The sequence below is a fragment of the Mus caroli genome, unplaced genomic scaffold (genome assembly GCF_978045245.1).
Source record: "Mus caroli unplaced genomic scaffold, Mus_caroli_1 scaffold_8, whole genome shotgun sequence".
NCBI lineage: Eukaryota > Metazoa > Chordata > Mammalia > Rodentia > Muridae > Mus > Mus caroli.
In genome coordinates this window covers 116307144-116325797 of record NW_028227263.1, presented here as the reverse complement: position 1 = coordinate 116325797, position 18654 = coordinate 116307144, and the positions used below count along the sequence as shown (strand labels likewise).

At 48.1% G+C, this 18654-nt stretch overlaps 1 protein-coding gene across 1 annotated transcript; it reads left to right on the top strand.

The window, feature by feature from the left end:
- The first annotated feature begins 721 nt into the window (after nt 1–721).
- Nucleotides 722–6392, top strand: Lgals7 (galectin 7). The gene is made up of 4 exons (XM_021168903.1): nt 722–736; nt 5026–5105; nt 5716–5917; nt 6279–6392. Exons 1-4 carry the CDS (start codon nt 722–724, stop codon nt 6390–6392), a joined length of 411 nt encoding a protein of 136 aa, XP_021024562.1.
- Nucleotides 6393–18654: the final 12262 nt, after the last annotated feature.

The window sequence follows — 18654 nt, the reverse complement described above, 5'->3', positions numbered from 1 at the left end:
GCTGGGTGTGGGAGTTCCTCCCAGAGAAGCGGTACATGAGTTATGGAAATGATCATCCCTGAAAATATACATATAAGCAACATTGTATCGACTGAACAAGGTATATTTAAGAATACATATGTATATTAAAAATTATATATATATACATTGTGTATATACATGCAACTGTACATAAATGCACATGTATACATTGTATATGTGTATACATACATGCAATAACAATTAGTGAAAAAAGAGGACATGAACTTGAGAGGGATCAGGGAGCAGTATATGCCAGGGTTTGGAGGGAGGAAAGAGAAGGGAGAAATATTGTAATTGTAATCTCAAAACAAACAAACAACACTGGGTGAGTCACCTGCAAAGCCCTGTGTGTTAGCATGTTAGTCACTCCAGGTGGGGGTGGATCGGTCTGGACCTAGCGGTAGCTAACTCACCCCATACTCTTCAGGACTGAAGGTACAGTCATTGAGGAGGCTGGGAGAGATTACTCAGTTGGTAAAGTGCTTGCCACCCAAGCATGAGAACATGAGTTTGATCTTCAGCACCCACATAAGAAGCCAGGCATGGTGGAGCATGTTTGTATTCCCAGCACTGGGGATTTGGAGACAGATGGATCTCCGGGCATGGCTGGCTAGATGACCTAGCCAGATATCAAACTCCAGGCTAATGAGAGATGCTGTCTCCAAGACCTAGGTGGGTTGCTGGGTGTGGTGGGCGGTACATGTCTTTGATCCCAGTACTCAGTAGGCACAGGTAGGCAGGTATCTGTGTTCCAGACGAGCCTGGTCTACACAGTGAGACCTGGTAGAGGGATGGGGCAGGAAAGACATGACGTCAGAGGAGAGAGTCACCCAGAGCATTTTATTATCAGGCCTTGAAATTTACAAGACCAACTTTATGGCCTAGAAATGCTTATTGCACAATTAAAACATGGAAAAATGAATCCCTTGTAAAAAATCATACTGTCCGCTTAAAATAATTAGTAGATTTTAATTAAATAAGTTCATAGATGGAGCTGAACACTACAAGAAGAGGCTTGCCCTTGTCAGAGACTAGAGTGTTCAACTTACTATAGTCACCACTAGAAACATTAGCTTTCATACAGGTACAGCGACTCTAACCTGTATCCCCAGCAATGGGGAGGCTGAGAAAAGAGGTTTGATAGTTCCTGGCTCACCTGCGCTATAGCGGAGACCTCATCTATAAAAGAAAGAGGAGGCTGAAGAGATGGTGTCAGTGGTTAAAGAGCACTTGCTGCTCTTCCAGAGGACTCGGGTTCTGTTCCCAGGATCCACAAGTGACTAGAAACTGTCAGCAACTCCAGTACCAGAATACCTGGCGCCCTCTTCTGACCTCCTCAGGCACTGCACTCACATGGTGCACAGATATACATGCAGGCAAAACCACCCATACACGTAAAATAAACACCAACACAATCTGTCAGAGGGCTCACAAGCCTGTGTAATTCCAGCTCCCGTAACCTGACGCCCTCTTTTGGTCTCCTCAGGCATTACACTTGCATGCATATACCTCTCCGCAGACACGCACTTAAACCAAAAGCAAATTAAAATCTTTAAAGTTCAGATTTTTCACCAGATCATCAATATCATTATCACTTCATTCCTTTCTTACCTTTTTCTATTTTTGTTGTTGTTTGTTTTGTTTTGTTTTATTTCAAGACACAATTTCTCTGTTTTACCCTGGCTGTGCTGGAACTTATTCTGTTGTCCAGGCTGGTCTCAAACTCAAAGATAGACCTGTCTCTGCCTCACCAGAGCTGGACTTAAAGGCATGGATCACCATGCCTAGCTTCACTTCATTATTTCCACTGTGTACAAAAAATAATAAAAATTATGACAGACTGACATTGACGAGGGGAGCCTTGGGTTTTGAGTCCCCACAGCTGAGCTGGGGCTGTGGATGCCGGTGTGCCTGTCTAGTGTGGACAAACTCTGGGTTCAGCATTGCACCAACCAGTCGTGATAGCACAGCCTAGCCCTTGGGAGGCAAGAGCAGTAGAACCAAGAATTCAAGGTCATCCTTGGCTAATTAGGAAGTTCAAGGCTAGCCTGGGCTACATGAAATTGTTGTTTCAAAGCTAAACCAAACCAAAACAACCCCCCTTTAGCTCCCCCAAACCTCAAGGACCCATTTGTTAGATTCCTTCTTAATCCAGAGCATTTTTCCATAAAAATAGACCCAGGGAATAAATACATTCACTAATGAATTAAAAATGATAAAATGAATACGTTCAGAGCTTGCAGCGAGACAGTCAAACTCAATCACCGATGCCGCACATCTCAGTTCCCAGAAAGGAGATAGATACAGAAACCGATAAAGGATTGAACACAACTATCTTACCAATCACCAAGGGCAAGTTCAGACCTGTGAAGAGCTGTATGTGAACTTCCATCCAGCCCTGATGAAGAAAACGAGAGGCCAGCCCGTGGGAACCAGCACCCACAAACAGAACGAGGTGCAGACAAGTGTCAGGCGGTGATTTATACAGAGCGTGAAGCTAAAATAATGGGAGCCATAATTATCAGCCTAACTGTGACACACGGCTGGTGGTGTAACAGGAAACCTGATGTCCCCTCGTTCTGCCCTGTGATGGGTCCTTGTCCTGTGGAAACCCAAGTCAAGAACCTTCGAACTTCACTCTAAGTAGCTCCTCTCAAACCCACGTTTTCTTGTTTGTTTGTAAAGAGGTTTATAGTGTGTGTGTGCCCCATGTGTGTGTGAACCTGAAGAGGCTACAAAAGGGCATCAGATTCTCTGGACCTGGAGTTTCGGGAGGTTGTAAGGTCCCTGGTGTGGGTGCTGGGAACTGAACTTGGGTTCTCTGTAAGAACAGCAGTGTTTATTTGTTTGTTTTGTTGTTGTCGTGTTTTGATTTTTTTTGTTTTGTGTGTGTGTGTGTGTGTTTAGACAGGGTTTCTCTGTGGAGCCCTGGCTGTCCTGGAACTCACTCTCCAGACCAGGGTGGCCTCGAACGCACAGAACTGCTTTTCTTTGCCTTCCTGGTGCTGGGATTAAAAGCATGCCCCACCACTTAAAAAAAGGAAGGAAGGAAGGAAGGAAGGAAGGAAGGAAGGAAGGAAGGAAGGAAGGAAGGAAGGAAGGAAGGAAGGAAGGAAGGAAGGAGGAAAGCCAGTTGCTGTTGTTTGAGACAGTGTTTTCCAGCCCGCGTTGGCTTCAAACGACCTCGTGCTGACTCTCCCGCCTTCACCTCCCACGCGCTGGTTTCCAGGTGGAGTGATCAGGTCCATCTCCAGCCCGTATTCTCCCGGGCTCCTTCCCCAGCATCGTAGCGCCCACGTTTCTCTGGCATCTTCTGTGCCCCCTCTGGACCACCTCACGGGAGTCCTTGATGTGTATTCTAGGGTTGTGTGTGTTGCGGGCGGGCGTGGGGGGTCTGAATATGGGAAACTGGGACAGAGGAGCAGGAGAGGCAGCAAGTTCCTAATCAACAAGGCAACTTTCCACTCCCAGCATGCATCTGGCCTCCGGCTCTGCCACCTGCTGGGTGGGGCAGGAGTAGGGTGGTGGGGATAGGGATGGGAAAGATCTTTCAGGAAGGCTGCTGGGCTGTTAGGAGCGGTAACTGCTCAGCGCTCCCACCCTCCCTTTGCCTGCCTTCCAGAAATTTCTCTTTCACTCTTTATGAGTCACCCCTACACACACACACACTTTCTCTAGAGAGCTGGTCCAGGGAGACTAAAACTCAGGCTATTGGAAGTTTCCCCATTGTGTTTCATTGATATGGGTGGTTACCCGGGACACCCACCAACCCATATTCCATCTCACTTTCATTGGATGGGAAGATGGGCTCAGTTCCAAGGAGGAGCTGATAGAGACCTGAAGAAGAAAAGTAGGAACCACTGAGAGAGAGAGAGAGAGAGAGAGAGCGAGCGCTGATCTTCTTGATCTTTGGGCAAATTGTTCCCATGAGCACTGTTTCCTGTGCGTCAGTACAGTGGCTCGATATACTCCACATATCCTGGTAAGGTTCAGACACACATCTGGACACCCAGAGGTCTCAGCCTGGTCACTGTTAGCGAACCTTCATTATTTGACCCTCCCGTTACTGGCCACTCCGTTACTGACCACTTCAAATGTGCCAACACACTCTTGGTAACCTGGGTGGTGGGGTGGGGGCACAGCATAGGATAAAAAGGAATAACGGGTTTCCTGGGGACCCCATTGAGTTGGTCAGAGACAACAGAAGCAGAGTTGGCCAGGACAAAGCGGAAAGAGCAGCCTGCGCTCCAGGGAAGAGGCTCCTTTCAGAAAGGGTGGAGGCTGACGCTTGCGCAGCCTCTCTGGATCCCCTAGATCTCCAGAGGAGTCCAGTGTCTGACAGGGTGGTAGGGGCATGAAAGAGGAGGTGGGATGGTGGGGGGAGCACAGGACAAACCTCCCCAGCCTTGGTATTAAAGGTTGTCCCTATCTATAAGCCTAGGAAAAGGGGAGAAGGAGCTGGTGTGTGGGGGCAGGGCAGGAGGAGACTCGCCCAGCCTTGACAGCTTTGCCTTAGGGCAGGGGTCTGTGCCAGCTGTGGGCGTTGGATGGAAAGGGAGGAGCTAAACCACCACCTTGCCTTTACTTAAGGTCCCCTCCCACAGCGACTGGCCACATTGTTGCTGTATTGCTGTGCCCGCCATGTCTGTAAGTATACTGGGGCCCAAGCTGGGGAAACTGGGCCTCGGGACAAGGCCAAGACTGAAAGCTGGGACTAGCTTAAGCCTCCCCTTCAAAGCAAAAAACGGGTATCAGGAGAGCTGGCTGCTAACTATCTCGTGGGTTTCACCAGCACATCCTGATGGGTTGTCTCCCGGCTGGCTTTCCTTTCTTCTAACTGCATTGTCTCTGTCAGGTCTCTGTGCCTGTCTCTGCCTCTCCGTTAATCTGCATCCCTTTTGGTTTCTGCCTGGTCCCTGGAGTTCCTAGCTGGGGATGACCGGTCTGTTTCTTTGTCTCCCTGGTTCTCATTCTTGCCCCACCCAAATCTTGCAGGCTACCCAGCACAAGACCTCCCTGCCTCAGGGCGTCCGCGTGGGCACTGTCATGAGAATTCGAGGCGTGGTCCCTGACCAGGCTGGCAGGTGATATCCCAGGTTCCAAGGGAAAAGGGTGGGTGGGGCATCTCCTGGCTCAGTTGAACCCTGGTTCTTAGAGCCCACATATGGTGTCCCTGGGACCTTGTTTGCCATGTGGAGTCTTGGAGTCCCTATTGCTAGCTTAATTTGGATATTTTCACTGATGTTCCCCAAGACTTGTTGGGTGGGTGTGCCCAAGTCTCCCTAAAAATGTAGGCTTCTAGAACAATAAAAAGAATCCCTGGTTAGTCCTACAATCTCCATGTCCAGTTTTCCAGGACAATGAAAATCTCTCTTGGATCTTGAAGCTACCCTGGATACCCAGGGTACCTGGTCATCAAGTCCATGACCTACTAAAATTGAGACCTTGGGCTTTGTGGGAGTATTGATAACCTGGAATAGTGGGGTCCCTGCTATTAACTCTGCTTATCTGGAGTGCGATTCCCTGAAACCCACTCAGGCGCAGCAGGCCATCCCATAACCTAGCTCCAGGCTCTGGAAATGAGGGGATCCTGGCTATAAGCACAGGGACTCCCTATGGGTGTGGGTGTGCCCAGTGGAGCCACATAACTTGCGCATGGTGGTTGCTGATCTTTGAGGCTTACTGTCCCCGAAGGTTCCATGTAAACCTGCTATGCGGCGAGGAGCAAGGGGCAGATGCCGCCTTGCACTTTAACCCGAGGCTGGACACATCCGAGGTTGTCTTCAACACCAAAGAACAAGGCAAATGGGGCCGTGAGGAGCGAGGCACCGGCATCCCCTTCCAGCGTGGGCATCCCTTTGAAGTGCTCCTCATCGCCACAGAGGAAGGCTTCAAGGTGGGTCTTTGAAGGAGAACACTCCAGACCCAGGTCTAGAGCCAAATGCTGGGGACTGGGCTGTCAAGGATGGCGGGAAAGCCCTTGGGATACTGGAACCCGGGCCCAGACCTGACACGGGCCTCCAGAGACCCTCTCCAGGTCTGCTTCTAAGAGCGACAAAACAGAGATCAAGAGCCAAGTGCTCAGGGACTGGGTGTCCCAGCAGTACACTGTGTCCTAGCAGTACACTGTGTTCCATTACAATGGACAACAGACCCATTTTCCTTCTGAGGAGAGGGAGGCTCGGGTGTAATTAGCCTCTTCCGGGGCCGCAGACCGGGATCCGCATTCAGTCTTAACTTGGGTTCTCACCCTGCAGGCAGTGGTCGGGGATGACGAATATCACCACTTCCACCACCGGATTCCGGCCGCGCGCGTGCGCTTGGTGGAGGTGGGCGGAGACGTGCAGCTGCATTCAGTGAAGATCTTCTAAGCAAGGACTCAAGGGCTTGGCGGGTAGGGGTGGGGGTGTAGGATCGTAGAGGAGGGTTTTGGATGGCGAATAAAGTGTAGCTGTAGTTCCTGACTGTGCCTGTGTCCTTTATGTGTGACTGAAGAAATTGAGACTCAGAGAAAAACACAGTAACCCAGGGGCAAAGTGAGCCTGTGTCGGAGACGCTGTTCAGGACTTGCTGCGCAGGGGCCCAGCAGGGTTTCCTTTGGGGAGCAATCAGGTATGGGGTGGGAGTGGGGGTAAAAAGTCAGGCTGTGTAACCCAGGTCGGTTAAATTGTGGCCACTCCCTTGCCTCAGCCTCCCAAGTACTGGCAGAAATTACAGGGAGTACGATCACACCAGTTATTTTATAAGTGTGTGTGAGAGGCAGGCGAATTTCTGAGTTCGAGGCCAGACTGGTCTACAAAGTGAGTTCCAGGACAGCCAGGGCTACACAGAGAAACCCTGCCTCGAACCCCCCCCCCCAAAAAAAAATGTGTGTGTGCACGTGCGCGCGTCCCCTCCCCGCCCCCCCCCTCGGTCTCTGGTAGGTGTACATAAATGAAAAGGGTGGTGTTACAAGGAGTTGTGAGGTGCCCGACCGTGGGTACTGAGAACTGAACTCAGGTCTAACGCAACAAGTGCCTTTTGCACAGCAAGCCGTTGTGTTCCGGCGGCTTGCTAACATTTGGAGGTACTTTTTTTTTTTTTAAGAGCTGAGGACCGAACACTAGGCAAGCGTTCTACCACTGAGCTAAGTCCCCAACCCTTCGGAGGTACTTTTATACTACACTATGTCATCTTTATAAAGGCCACCAAAATACCTCCTTTTGAAAAAGGGGAAATGCTGGGCCTGGTGGCTCATGCCTGTTAGTTATCTCAGCACTCGGTAAGCTGAAGCAGAACAACTGCCCGTAGTTCCAGGCCAGCCTGGGATAGAGTTGTCTCAATAAGTAGTTAGATAAATTAGTTAATTAAATAACAACGGGAGTTCCGTTTTATCTCTCTCATCTGGACATCCCAAACTTACGACTTCCTGGGCTTCCTGGAGGTCCTGGGGCAGGCAGGGATGGGCATCCCGCTGGGTGGACCCAGCTGGGAGCCTCTCCCAGCCTGGAAACAGGTCGCCACTCGCACACCTCCAGGGCAGACGCAATGTCTCCAGCAGATGTTACTTTGAGTTGGGCGGGGCGTAGGGAGCAGGCCCCCATCGCAGCCGTGCACCCCTTGGACACAGGTGGTGCGGTCCTGAACTGACGATCCGGACTAACTTCCCTGGCCCTGCCATAAATAAGCGATTTTGGTGGCCGGGCGCAGCCTGGTGTCCAGGTTTATTTTCAGGCTCCGACAGGGAAGCACCAGATGCGGCGCCCCGGAGCCAACATCGCTCTCGCTGGAGACCAGGAAGCCCTCCCTGTGGCCTCCACTTTAGGCAGCAGGTTGGAGCTCCAAGTTGGCCTTCTTTCCAGAACATTCATCCCGAGACACGCCCAAGAGGGACACGCCACAGGTCTGTGCCCAGGCCTAGAGCACAAACGACAGTTCCCCCTGGTGGCCACTGTCCACCTTGTCACCTGGATCAACGCGGGCGCAGGAAACTCCCTAGAATCCCTGAGGCCTCAGTGGGACCCTGGAGGCCAGATCCCCCAGGGTCCTGCTCTTCTTCCACCCAAGGTTTTCTGCCCTTGGGGCCTTCCGCTGGAGACCCTTCACCTTGCCCACACCCTAAATACCCAAAGGCCGCGCTATGGACGGGCGCCCCCTAGTGGTAGAAAAGAATTCTGGCAATACCGAAGCAATGTTAATTCTTTTTTTTTTTTTAAAGATTTAGTATATCTGCCGGGCAGTGGTGGCACACGCCTTTAATCCCAGCACTTGGGAGGCAGAGGCAGGTGGATTTCTGAGCTCGAGGCCAGCCTGGTTTAAAGGTGAGTTCCAGGACAGCCAGAGGTATACAGAGAAACCCTGTCTCGAAAAAACAAAACAAAACAAACAAACAAAACAAACAAAAAAAGATTTATTATATTTAAGTACACTGTAGCTATCTTTAGACACACCAGAAGAGGGCGTCAAATCTCATTACGGATGGTTGTGAGCCACCATGTGGTTGCTGGGATTTGAACTCAGGATCTTCAGAAGAGCAGTCAGTGCTCTTAACTGCTGAGCCATCTCTCCAGCCCTCTTTTCTTTTTTAAAGCAAATTTAATTTATTTTGTTTGTGTATGGTGTGTTTTTGTGGCACACGCCTTTAATCTCAGCACCTGAGAGGCTGATGCAGGCAGACGCCAGCCTGGTCTACAGACTGAGTGAGTTCCAGGATGGCCGGTGCTTTCTCAGAAAAGAAAAAAAAATTCCTTTATCACTTTTCAGCTTATTAATGAATAAGTCTCAGATAGTCCTCCAGCACCTTGTTCTTTCCTGCTGGGAGGGCGGCTAGTCAGCTTGCTCTGGGGAGCCTATGATCATCTGCCTTTTATAGGAGCCCTGCCAAACGCACCCGGCTTTTATGGTTCCGGAAGACGGTATTTTGATCATCTTCATCACGCAGGCACCTTAAACACTAACCATCTTCCATGTCCCTTAATGAGTGAATTATTAAATGAGTGAATTATTACTTATTGATTGATTTGGAGGCAGGATTCACTGTAGCATCTGGCTGGCCCAGAATATATATCCTGAACTCAGATCTCTGAGTTCAAAGCCAGCCCAGTCTACAGATCCAGTTTCAGGATAGCCAGGGCTACTCAGAGAAACCTTGCCTCGATAGGCAGAAATAAATCAAAATAGAAAACTAAATAAGTAATCAAATCAAACAAAAAACGATGTCCCTTTGAGAAATATTCAAAATAGAATGCTAAATAGGCAGCAGTATTGGCACAGTGGAGAATGGGGTCTGTGCACCTTGCTGCAGTAGATAGCAGTAAACCACTGATGTTTCTAAGCACTCTCGGGAGCTGGAGAGATGGCTCAGTGCCTGAGAGTACATACCTGCTCTTGCAGAAGACCTAAGTTCATTTTTCAGTACCCATGTCAATAATATGAGCTCAAAACATCAGCCCCAGGGATCCATCTCCTTTTTCTGGCCTGTGGCACAGGAATGTATATGCAAACATCCACACACATGCATGTGTTAAAAAACAAAAATGGGCAGGGCATGGTGGCCCATGCTTTCAATCCCAGCAATTGGGAGGCAGAGGTAGGTGGATCCTTGTGAGTTCTAGGCTATGTAATGGGATGCTATTAAAAAGAAAAAAAGGAGGGGGGGGGAGGCTGGAGAGATGGCTCAGTGGGTAAGAGCACTGACTGCTCTTCTGAAGGTCCTGAGTTCAAATCTCAGCAGCCACATGGTGGCTCACAACCATCCGTAATGAGATCTGGCGCCCTCTTCTGGAGTGTCTGAAGACAGCTACAGTGTACTTACATATAATAAATAAATCTTTAAAAAAGAAGAAGAAGAAGAAGAAGAAGAAGAAAGGAAATAGAAAAAAGGGGGAAATTTTCAAAACACATGCTGCACTCCAAGTTTTCATAGAGGGAATTTTCCCTCTGTAGACTTTGAGATGTATTCACATTAGCTAAGTTCCCCAGGCCCCTGGGTAAGTGGCAGTGTGGTCCCCGAGCTGCTTTTAGCTCCAGTAATCATGCCAGTCATAGTGACATCCCTGAGTCCCTACTGTGTATTAGTCCCCAGTTATGAGTGTTCTTAGAAGAAAACAAATAGTATTTAAAATCTTTTTTTTTTTTTTTTTTTTTTTTTTTTGCTGGGCGTGGTGGCACACGCCTCTAATCCCAGCACTTAGGAGGTAGAGGCAGGCAGATTTCTGAGTTCGAGGACAGCCTGGTCTACAAAGTGAGTTCCAGGACAGCTAAGGCTACACAGAGAAACCCTGACTCAAAAAACCAAAAAAAAAAAAAAAAAGATTTTTTTTTTTAAAAGTTATTTAATGTGAATGGGTATTTTGCCTGCACCTGTGTCTGGGTATCACACCCATGCCCGGAACCCTCAGAGATCAGAGAGATCATCAGATTTCCTGGAACTGAAGTTATAGACAACTTCAAGCCACTATGTGGATGCTGGGAATCAAACCTGTGTCCTCTCAGCCTCTGAGCCATCTCTTCAGCCCCACCTTCCTCTACCACCTGAGTTCTGGGATTGTAATTGCCTGGGTTTATAGGTATGCACCACCATGTACAGTTTTATTCAATGAGCGAGATGAAACTTAAAGTTTCTGTATGTCAGGCAAGGACTCTGCCCACTGAGCCACACTCCCCAGTCCTAAGGTTAGCCCTTTCAGTTTGGGGGGTTTTGTTTGTTTGTTTTTGTTGTTGTTTTTCCCAAAACAGGGTTTCTATATGTGGCTCTTGCTACCCTGGAACTTGTTCTGTATACCACACTGGCCTTGAACTCACAGAGCTCCTCCTGCCTCTGCCTCCTGAGGATTAAAGATGTGTACCACCCCCACCACCTAGCCCCTTTCAGGTTGTTTTTTTTTTTTTCTAAAATTGATTTATTATTTTTATTTTATACACATGAGTGTTGTGCCTGTATGCATGCGTGTGAACCAGGCTGGTCTCAAGCGCACAGTGATCCGCTCCAATCCTCCTGCCTCAGCCTTTGGAGCACTGGGATCATGGGTAGACACCACATCTAGCAGAAAGTTGTAGACAACGTATAATTGACCCGGCTTTTTCGTCCTGTTTAAGGATATATCGGTTATCTATTACTGCATAACAAGCTACTGCTGAGAATTTAGCCCCACTGATTATCTTACTTGATACCTGAGGTTAGGAATTTGGGAGTGACTCTGCGTGGTGGCTCAGGACTGCTCATGCCAGTGGAGCTTACAATCCTATAAAAGAGAGAGTGGTGCACTGAGGATGGCGGCCCAGTTTGCCCCACTTCCTATGGCTCACAAGCTAAGAATGAGTTGTCCAATCTTAAATAGCTAGAGAGAGAGAAAAAAAAATCAAAGACAACTTCCATTATGTGATACTGAAAATTATATGACTTCACACTTTGGTGTTCACAAATAAAGTTTTATTGGCACTGAGCCACGCTCATTCTGTCGCGTTATCTAGTGGCTGGTATCTTGCTTCACCCGTGTTGCAACATTGTGGCATCGCCCACAGTGCTTTAAATGCTTGCCTCACCCATCGTGCTTTGCGCTTGTGTACTCAAGCCAATCCCGGTACAGAGGTGCGCAGTCTTTCCAAAGAGCTAGCTGATGCTGTAGAGTCTAACTCTAAGCAGACGCTCAGACACGGGTCTTTTGTTTGTTTGTTTGTTTGTTTTTTTGAGACAGGTTTTCTCTGTATAGCCCTGGCTGTCCTGGAACTCACTTTGTAGACCAGGCTGGCCTTGAACTCAGAAATCCGCCTGCCTCTGCCTCCTAAGTGCTGGGATTAAAGGCGTGTGTCACCACACCGGGCAGAAAGCTCGAGTTTTTCCTAGGAGGCACAAGAAGTGGCTGCATCCCCAGAGAGGCTGCCCAGGGCAAAAGCCGGGATGTTTTGTGTAGCCTTGTCTTAGACATGGTGTAATCCCCTCTGCCAGGTTGTCATCACCCGTACCAACCTTGGTATGATTTGGGAGACGAACACTGCCTGTTCCGCAGCTTAGGAGGTCACCACGGACCTGGCTGCCACAGACAACCTCTGAGATTTTTTTTTGTTTGTTTGTTTCTCTTTTTCGAGAAGAGTTTTTCTGTGTAGCTCAAGTTGGTCTCAAATTCAGTCTTGGTACAATTTCCTGGGTGTTGTGACTAAAGACGAATGCTACCGCTACCATCGTGTATTTAATAGCTGTTTCCAACCTGTGTGTTGGCACAGGACTTCAATCCCAGTACCCGGGGAGGCAGAGGCAGACTTATGCCTGTGCCTTTAAGGCCAGCCTGATCTACATAGCCACTTCCAGGCCAGCCAGGGCCACACACAAAGAGACCCTGTTAAGAAAAAAAAGCTGTGGGCTGCAGAGATGGCTCAGTGGTTAAGAGCACTGACTGCTCTTCCAGAGGTCCTGAGTTCAATTCCCAGAAACCACATGGTGGCTCACAACCATCTATAATGGGATCGGATGCCCTCTTCTGGTGTGCCTGAAGACAGCAACAGTGTACTCATGAAAATTAAATAAATACATCTTTAAAAAAGAAAAGAAAAGAGAGAAGCTGTCTAGGGGCTTAACAGTGTGTATCATCTTTATGAGTCTGATTTCACTCCAGGAAGATGCAGCAGCCTGGGTCTAAAGTCTTCCTTTCCTTTCTCTTTTGTTCTACATCATCACAGACATAGATCACAACGATATACGTTATTTCAAATTTAAAAATCCATTTTAATTTAGCTTGTGTACGTGCCTGCCAAAATATGCGCGTGGGAGTCAGAGGACAATTTGCAGGAGTTGGCGCTCTCCATCTCTTAGGGGTCAAACTCAAGCCAGCAAGCACCTGACCCTCTTTATAGTTGCTGAGACGTGATTGGCTGGCCTGGGTGCCCCAGAGACCTGCCTGTCCACATGCCTGGCAAGAGCAGCAGCCCTCAGCTTGTAGGGGTGTTCTCAGGTCCCCAGAAAGCACTTACCTAGTGAGGCATCTCCCCAGCCTTCCTAGGCTTTTTACGATTTTTTTTACCAGGTAGATCTCTGGGTTCGAGGCTAGCCTGGTCTACAATATGAGTTCCAGAATAACCAGGGCTGCTCAGAGAAACCCTGTCTTGAAAACCAACAATGACAACAACAAAAGTTGTTCTGTTTTGTTTGAGACAGGGTCTCTCTCTTTAACCCTGGCTATCCTGGAACTTACTATCATTAGAGGGTACCCATCAGAGAAGACTACTCAGACTTGGTTTAAGCCAATAGAAAGTCTTTATTAGGCAGTAGGCGACTGCAGTGGGCGTTCCAGATCCCAGGGTAGCGCTGAGCCTTTCTCAGAATGAGCTTTTAAGCACAAAAACTGTATCTCGGATTGACTTGCTTCAGTTAACAAGAACTGTTAGCCAGAATCAAAAGTGCAGGAGCCAAAGGCAAGGTTAGCACATTTAGAGACTTTCCCAGAACTGCAGGCTCTCTGGGATTAGCTGTTCACTTTACCTTAGGCAGGTGGTGCTGTCTATGTTCTGAATGGGAGTCAGTCAGGCTGAGGTCCGGGGGCTTCTTACATCCTCCAGTGATCCTAGCGAATGAGTCAAATCATGAGTGCATCCTGTTTTAAAGAACTGTAGTTGGCCCTCGGACTGCAAATTTTACTGAACTGATACATAATTGGCCATATCATTTAAGATGCAGGGCAGCCACTGTTAATCCAATCAGAATAAGAATTCACAGCTCAGCCCTGGCTGAGAGCAGAGCGGTTGGACAGACGCAGAGGACAGAACTGATACCAATGATCCGACTTAGGGTTTTGTCTCCTTCTCTTTTTGAGCTTTTTCTGAGCCATGAGATTTTTTTTTTTTTAATTACCATCAATCAACTAGCACAGAAACAATGGGCTTTCCCCAAAGCCAGACACAGTTTCCTTTATCTCAGGAGAAGTGAGTATAAGCCTCTCCAGTTTTGTTTCTGCAAGGGAGTGGACCTGCTATGCTGTTACCTCTAGGTCCTGATCAGCCTGTCTACTCAGTTTGGAAAGCATCAGAAGAGGCACATTTAGTCAAATCATTGGTTCATGCCCACCAAGTAGTCTCAGGGACTCAGTAACACTGCTGTCGTCCATACGAATGAACCCACGAGGCAGAACAGCAGGCATCAGAATACGGGACGTGCTTAGGTTAAACGTTTGGGATATTAGACAGGTTTTGGCCCCTTAAACGTCCTCTCACTTTCATCTGGGCTGCCCCGAGTCACCGTGACTTTTGTCAGTCACTGGGCTGACAGTCTGGTTTGTTCCTATCCTGATGTAGTAAGTGGTCTCAGTGTATAAGCATCCCCAGTGACCTTGGCTGATTTAAGTCTGGGAATAATTGACTCTCATCCCCAGGAGCCCTGCCTGTGGCACAGAGTCTGAATCCCCAGGTTTTTTCCTGTTTTCCAAAGACCAGAATCTTTTTAAAGGAATTTTTCAGTTCAATTTCAGTTTTATAACCCCAGTTTTTGAAATGGGAACTCAAAACTTGCTTCTGGCAGCTAAGAAGCCCAGTCACAGGGCATGCGTAGATTGTCATCTCTGTATTCCTGCCTCAAAAGTAAGTTTCCATGTAACAGTATCTTTTATGGGCCTGATGTAATTGTTGTCTCTGAGGCTGACTGCCTCTGTCAGCTAACCTAGACCTAGTCCTGGAAGCTTCTAGCCTCTGTACAATCTTATCTAGGCCTCGGGTGCTTTCAGCTTCTAAGTCTTACCCGCTAAATACGCTCACCCTTTCTAGTTCTTTCTGATCTCTAGCTGCCGATTCAACTCAGCTGTTCTGGCTTAAACTCCTCTCCCAGCTGACTGAGTCAATCTGGCTTCTCTCAGCTTCTCTTGAATTGCTCTGCTTGGCCTCAAACTAACTTTTGCAATCTGTTCTAATCTTCTGGCTCCGACTCATTCTCTGGCTCATTCTGTCTTCACGTGTGTCTAATTTGTTCTCTCTTTGCAACCTGTCTCTGTACAACTGTCTCAGTAAAAATCTGTTCTCTCTCTCTCTCTGCATAGCCCCTTAAGTAGCTTCTATTTCTTCTCTCTCTTCACTAGAGTTGGGCATATCCTATTCTGTCAAATCTTTCTCTGATTAATCACTTTGTCTGCCCCTCAATTAAATTAGACATCACTTTCAAACATGGCTGCTTCCTTCTACAAACTAACTTTACCTTCATTGTTTGGGATTTAAGTTGTATACTGAAGATGTGTCTGGCCCGGCGTGGTGGCACACGCCTTTAATCCCAGCACTTGGGAGGCAGAGGCAGGCGAATTTCTGAGCTCGAGGCCAGCCTGGTCTACAGCGTGAGTTCCAGGACAGCCAGAGCTACAGAGAGACCCTGTCTCGGAAAAAAAAAAATGTGTCTGTATTCCAGCCAGAGGGATTAAAGGTGTGTGCTAATTGCTGAGCCCCACCACAACTAGAAACAGCCTTTTCCAGTAGACAACACAATCTTGGGGTTCACAGTGTGATCAAATATCCTGCAACATTTCCAAATCTTTCTTTTTTTCCAACACAACCAGACACTTCAGTGAGCAATACGGAATATCGGTTGCTGGCCTGTGTCACACTGACTAGTACCTTCCTTGTATGTCTTCCTCAGTCTCCAGCCCAGGCCTGAGGGTTAGTGAACCATGACCTCAAATTCATACTCATAGTGCAAAACACAAGACTCAGGAGGAGGAGGTAGAGGGGCAAGAAGTGGAAGGGTCCAGGGCCCAATGAAGCCTTAATTCCAATGAGTCCATCATCCAGAGACCATCCATTTAGCAGCCAGTGTCTGTGCCTTCTGCTTTTTCTTTTAAAGACTTATTTATTTGTGTACATCAGATCCCATTACAGATGGTTGTGAGCCACCATGGGGTTGCTGGGAATTGAACTCAGGACCTCTGGTAGAAGAGTCAGTGCTCTTAACCACTGAGCCATCTCCCCATGTCTCACTCTGGCCTCCACATATGTGAGCATGGGCATATGCACTCGGAGACACACACAGACACACACATAGACACACAGATGCACACACACATGCACACACAGACATACACATACACATGCACACACATATACACACAAACATGCACACACAGACACACATGCACACACACACATGCACACACACAGACACACAAACATGCACACACACACATGCACACACACACATGCACACACACAGACACATACATGCACACACACATGCACACACACATGCACACACACAGACACACAAACACGCACAGACACACACACTACGATGTAAAGGAGGGTGTCCTGGTTCCTTGGCACACTGATATTTGACCCCACTCTGCCATTCTAAAAAGAAGCCATGTCTAAACAATGCAGACATTACCTTGTAAGCACTCATCCTTGAGCTCTCCAGAAGCCGGGTCCTGCACCGGCCTTGAGACAGCATCAGAAGTCTCACATCTCTCCCCTGACCCTCAGCCACTGCACGCAACACAGTCTGTCAGCTGCTGGACTGTCTATCTGCAGAGAAACATTTGTAACTAAACCCCAGAATGTCAAGGTCAGTCATGATGCTTTCGCCAAAGACGGGGAGAAAAAAAGAAGTCCTGGCTCAGGGAGACCCTGTCTCCCATGTCACAAGACCGGACTTTGGGAACAATATAACAATAATCCTTTTGTCTTCATGGGGTTGGTTGGACCTTAAATACCCTGGTTCCTTGTTGTCTCCTCCTCCTCCTTTTCGTTTTTTTTTTTTGTTTTGTTTTTTTCTTTTGAGCAGGGTTTCTCTGTATAGCCCTGGCTGTCCTGGAACTCACTCTGTAGACCAGGCTGGCCTCGAACTCAGAAATCCTCCTCGTGTGCCACCACCACCCAGCTCTTTTTTTGGTTTATAGAGATAGAGTTTCTCTGAGTAGCCCTGGCTATTCTGAACCCACTCAGTAGACGAGGTTGGCCTTGAAGAGAGATCACAGATCTGACAGCCTCTGTCTATCAAGTGCTGGGATTAAAGGTGTGCGCCACCACTGCCCGGCTGAATCTTCTTTTCAGAGCATTTCTCTCTCTCTCTCTCTCTTCTTCCTTCCTTCCTTTAAGATTTATTTATTTTATGTATATGAGTACACCATTGTTCTCTTCAGACACACCAGAAGAGGGCATCAGATCCCATTACAGATGGTTGTGAGCCACCATGTGGTTGCTGGGAATTGAACTCAGGACCTCTGGAAGAACAGTCAGTGCTCTTAACCACTGAGCCATCTCTCCAGACCCTCTTCCTTTTCTTTCTTTCTTTTTTTTTTTTTTAATTTCTATTTCTTGACAAGGTTTTACTCTGTAGCCCAGGCTGGCTCATGGTGCCTCTCACCATGCCACCAGATCTGGGTAGAACCCTGGCTCTCAAGTGGCCTGGTGAGGCTTTAGTAGCCATCCTCTGCCTTGTGAATATGTGTAGTCACTGTGAGTCAGCTGCAAGTTTTATCTCAGCGCTAGAGTGCTTGGCAATGGCACTGAATCCTAGGTAGATCTCCTTGTCAAGCCAGTGTGGTGCTATACATTTGTAATTCCCCTGCTCAGGAGGCAGAAGCAAGAGAATCAGAAGTTCAAAGTCATCTTGTCTGGTGAGGCTAGCCTGAACTACCCGAGAAGAGCTTGTCTCAACAACAACAAAAACAAACAAACAAACAAAAAACCAAAACAGCCAGGTGTGGTGGCACACGCCTTTAATCTCAGCACTTGGGAGGCAGAGGCAGGTGGATTTCTGAGTTCGAGGCCAGCCTGGTCCACAAAGTGAGTTCCAGGACAGCCAGGGCTATACAGAGAAACCCTGTCTCGAAAAACCAAAAAAGAAAAAAACACCAAAAAACAAACAACAACAACAACATCCAGTTCATTTGGGGTTGGAGTTCAGTGGTTAAGAGCACTTGTTGCTCTTCCAGAGGAACAAGTTCAAGGGATCGAACCCAGGGAGGGCTTCATGCATGCTGAGCAGGCTGTCTTCTACTGAGCCACATCTCAGCCCTGGTGTCAGGATCTCTTGCAAGGATCTTAAGTGTCAGCTTGTCTCTTCAGTCAGTCCCCTTGGACACAGCTGCCTCTCAGATCCTGTTTCTCAGAATCTCCATCTGTTCCATCAAGCTAACACATTGGACTCACCTGCCAGGGGCCACCAGTTCCCCCGGAGTGGGCCCCTCATTCCCAGGGAAAAGACACCAAATGGGAATAGGCTTTGGTGGCACTCTTCTGTGAGCTCAGCACTCAGAGCACTGAGGCAGGGGGGATGGCAAGCTGGAGACTGGCAGCTTGAGAGCAAATTCCTGTCTCAAAAAACAAACAAGGGGGCATGAGTCCAAGTCACCAGGGCCACATACAGAGATGCCTGTGATCCTGAGCAGACACCTGAAGCTTCAGTGCTGTAGAGATAGAGATGGGGGAGGAGTGGAACTTGAGTTTGTTGGGCTTACAAGTTGTGAGCTCCAGGATCAGTGAGAGAAGAACACTTCTCTGCATATTCATTCATTCTCTCTCTCTCTCTTACACACACATACAAGGTCTCACTATATAGCCCTAGCTGGTGGCATAGAACTTGCTATGTAGCCCTCACGTAGAACTCCCAGAGATCCACAACCTCTACCTCTCTAGCTGTGGGATTAAAGGTGTATCTCACCAAGTTTAGCCCATACAACCAGTCATTTA

Bases quoted from the DNA above. Each gene is read 5' to 3' on its own strand.
- Lgals7 (XM_021168903.1), top strand. The intron at 5,106-5,715 runs GTGATATCCCAG...CTGTCCCCGAAG, and splicing joins GTCCCTGACCAGGCTGGCAG to GTTCCATGTAAACCTGCTAT. The intron at 5,918-6,278 runs GTGGGTCTTTGA...CTCACCCTGCAG, and splicing joins CCACAGAGGAAGGCTTCAAG to GCAGTGGTCGGGGATGACGA.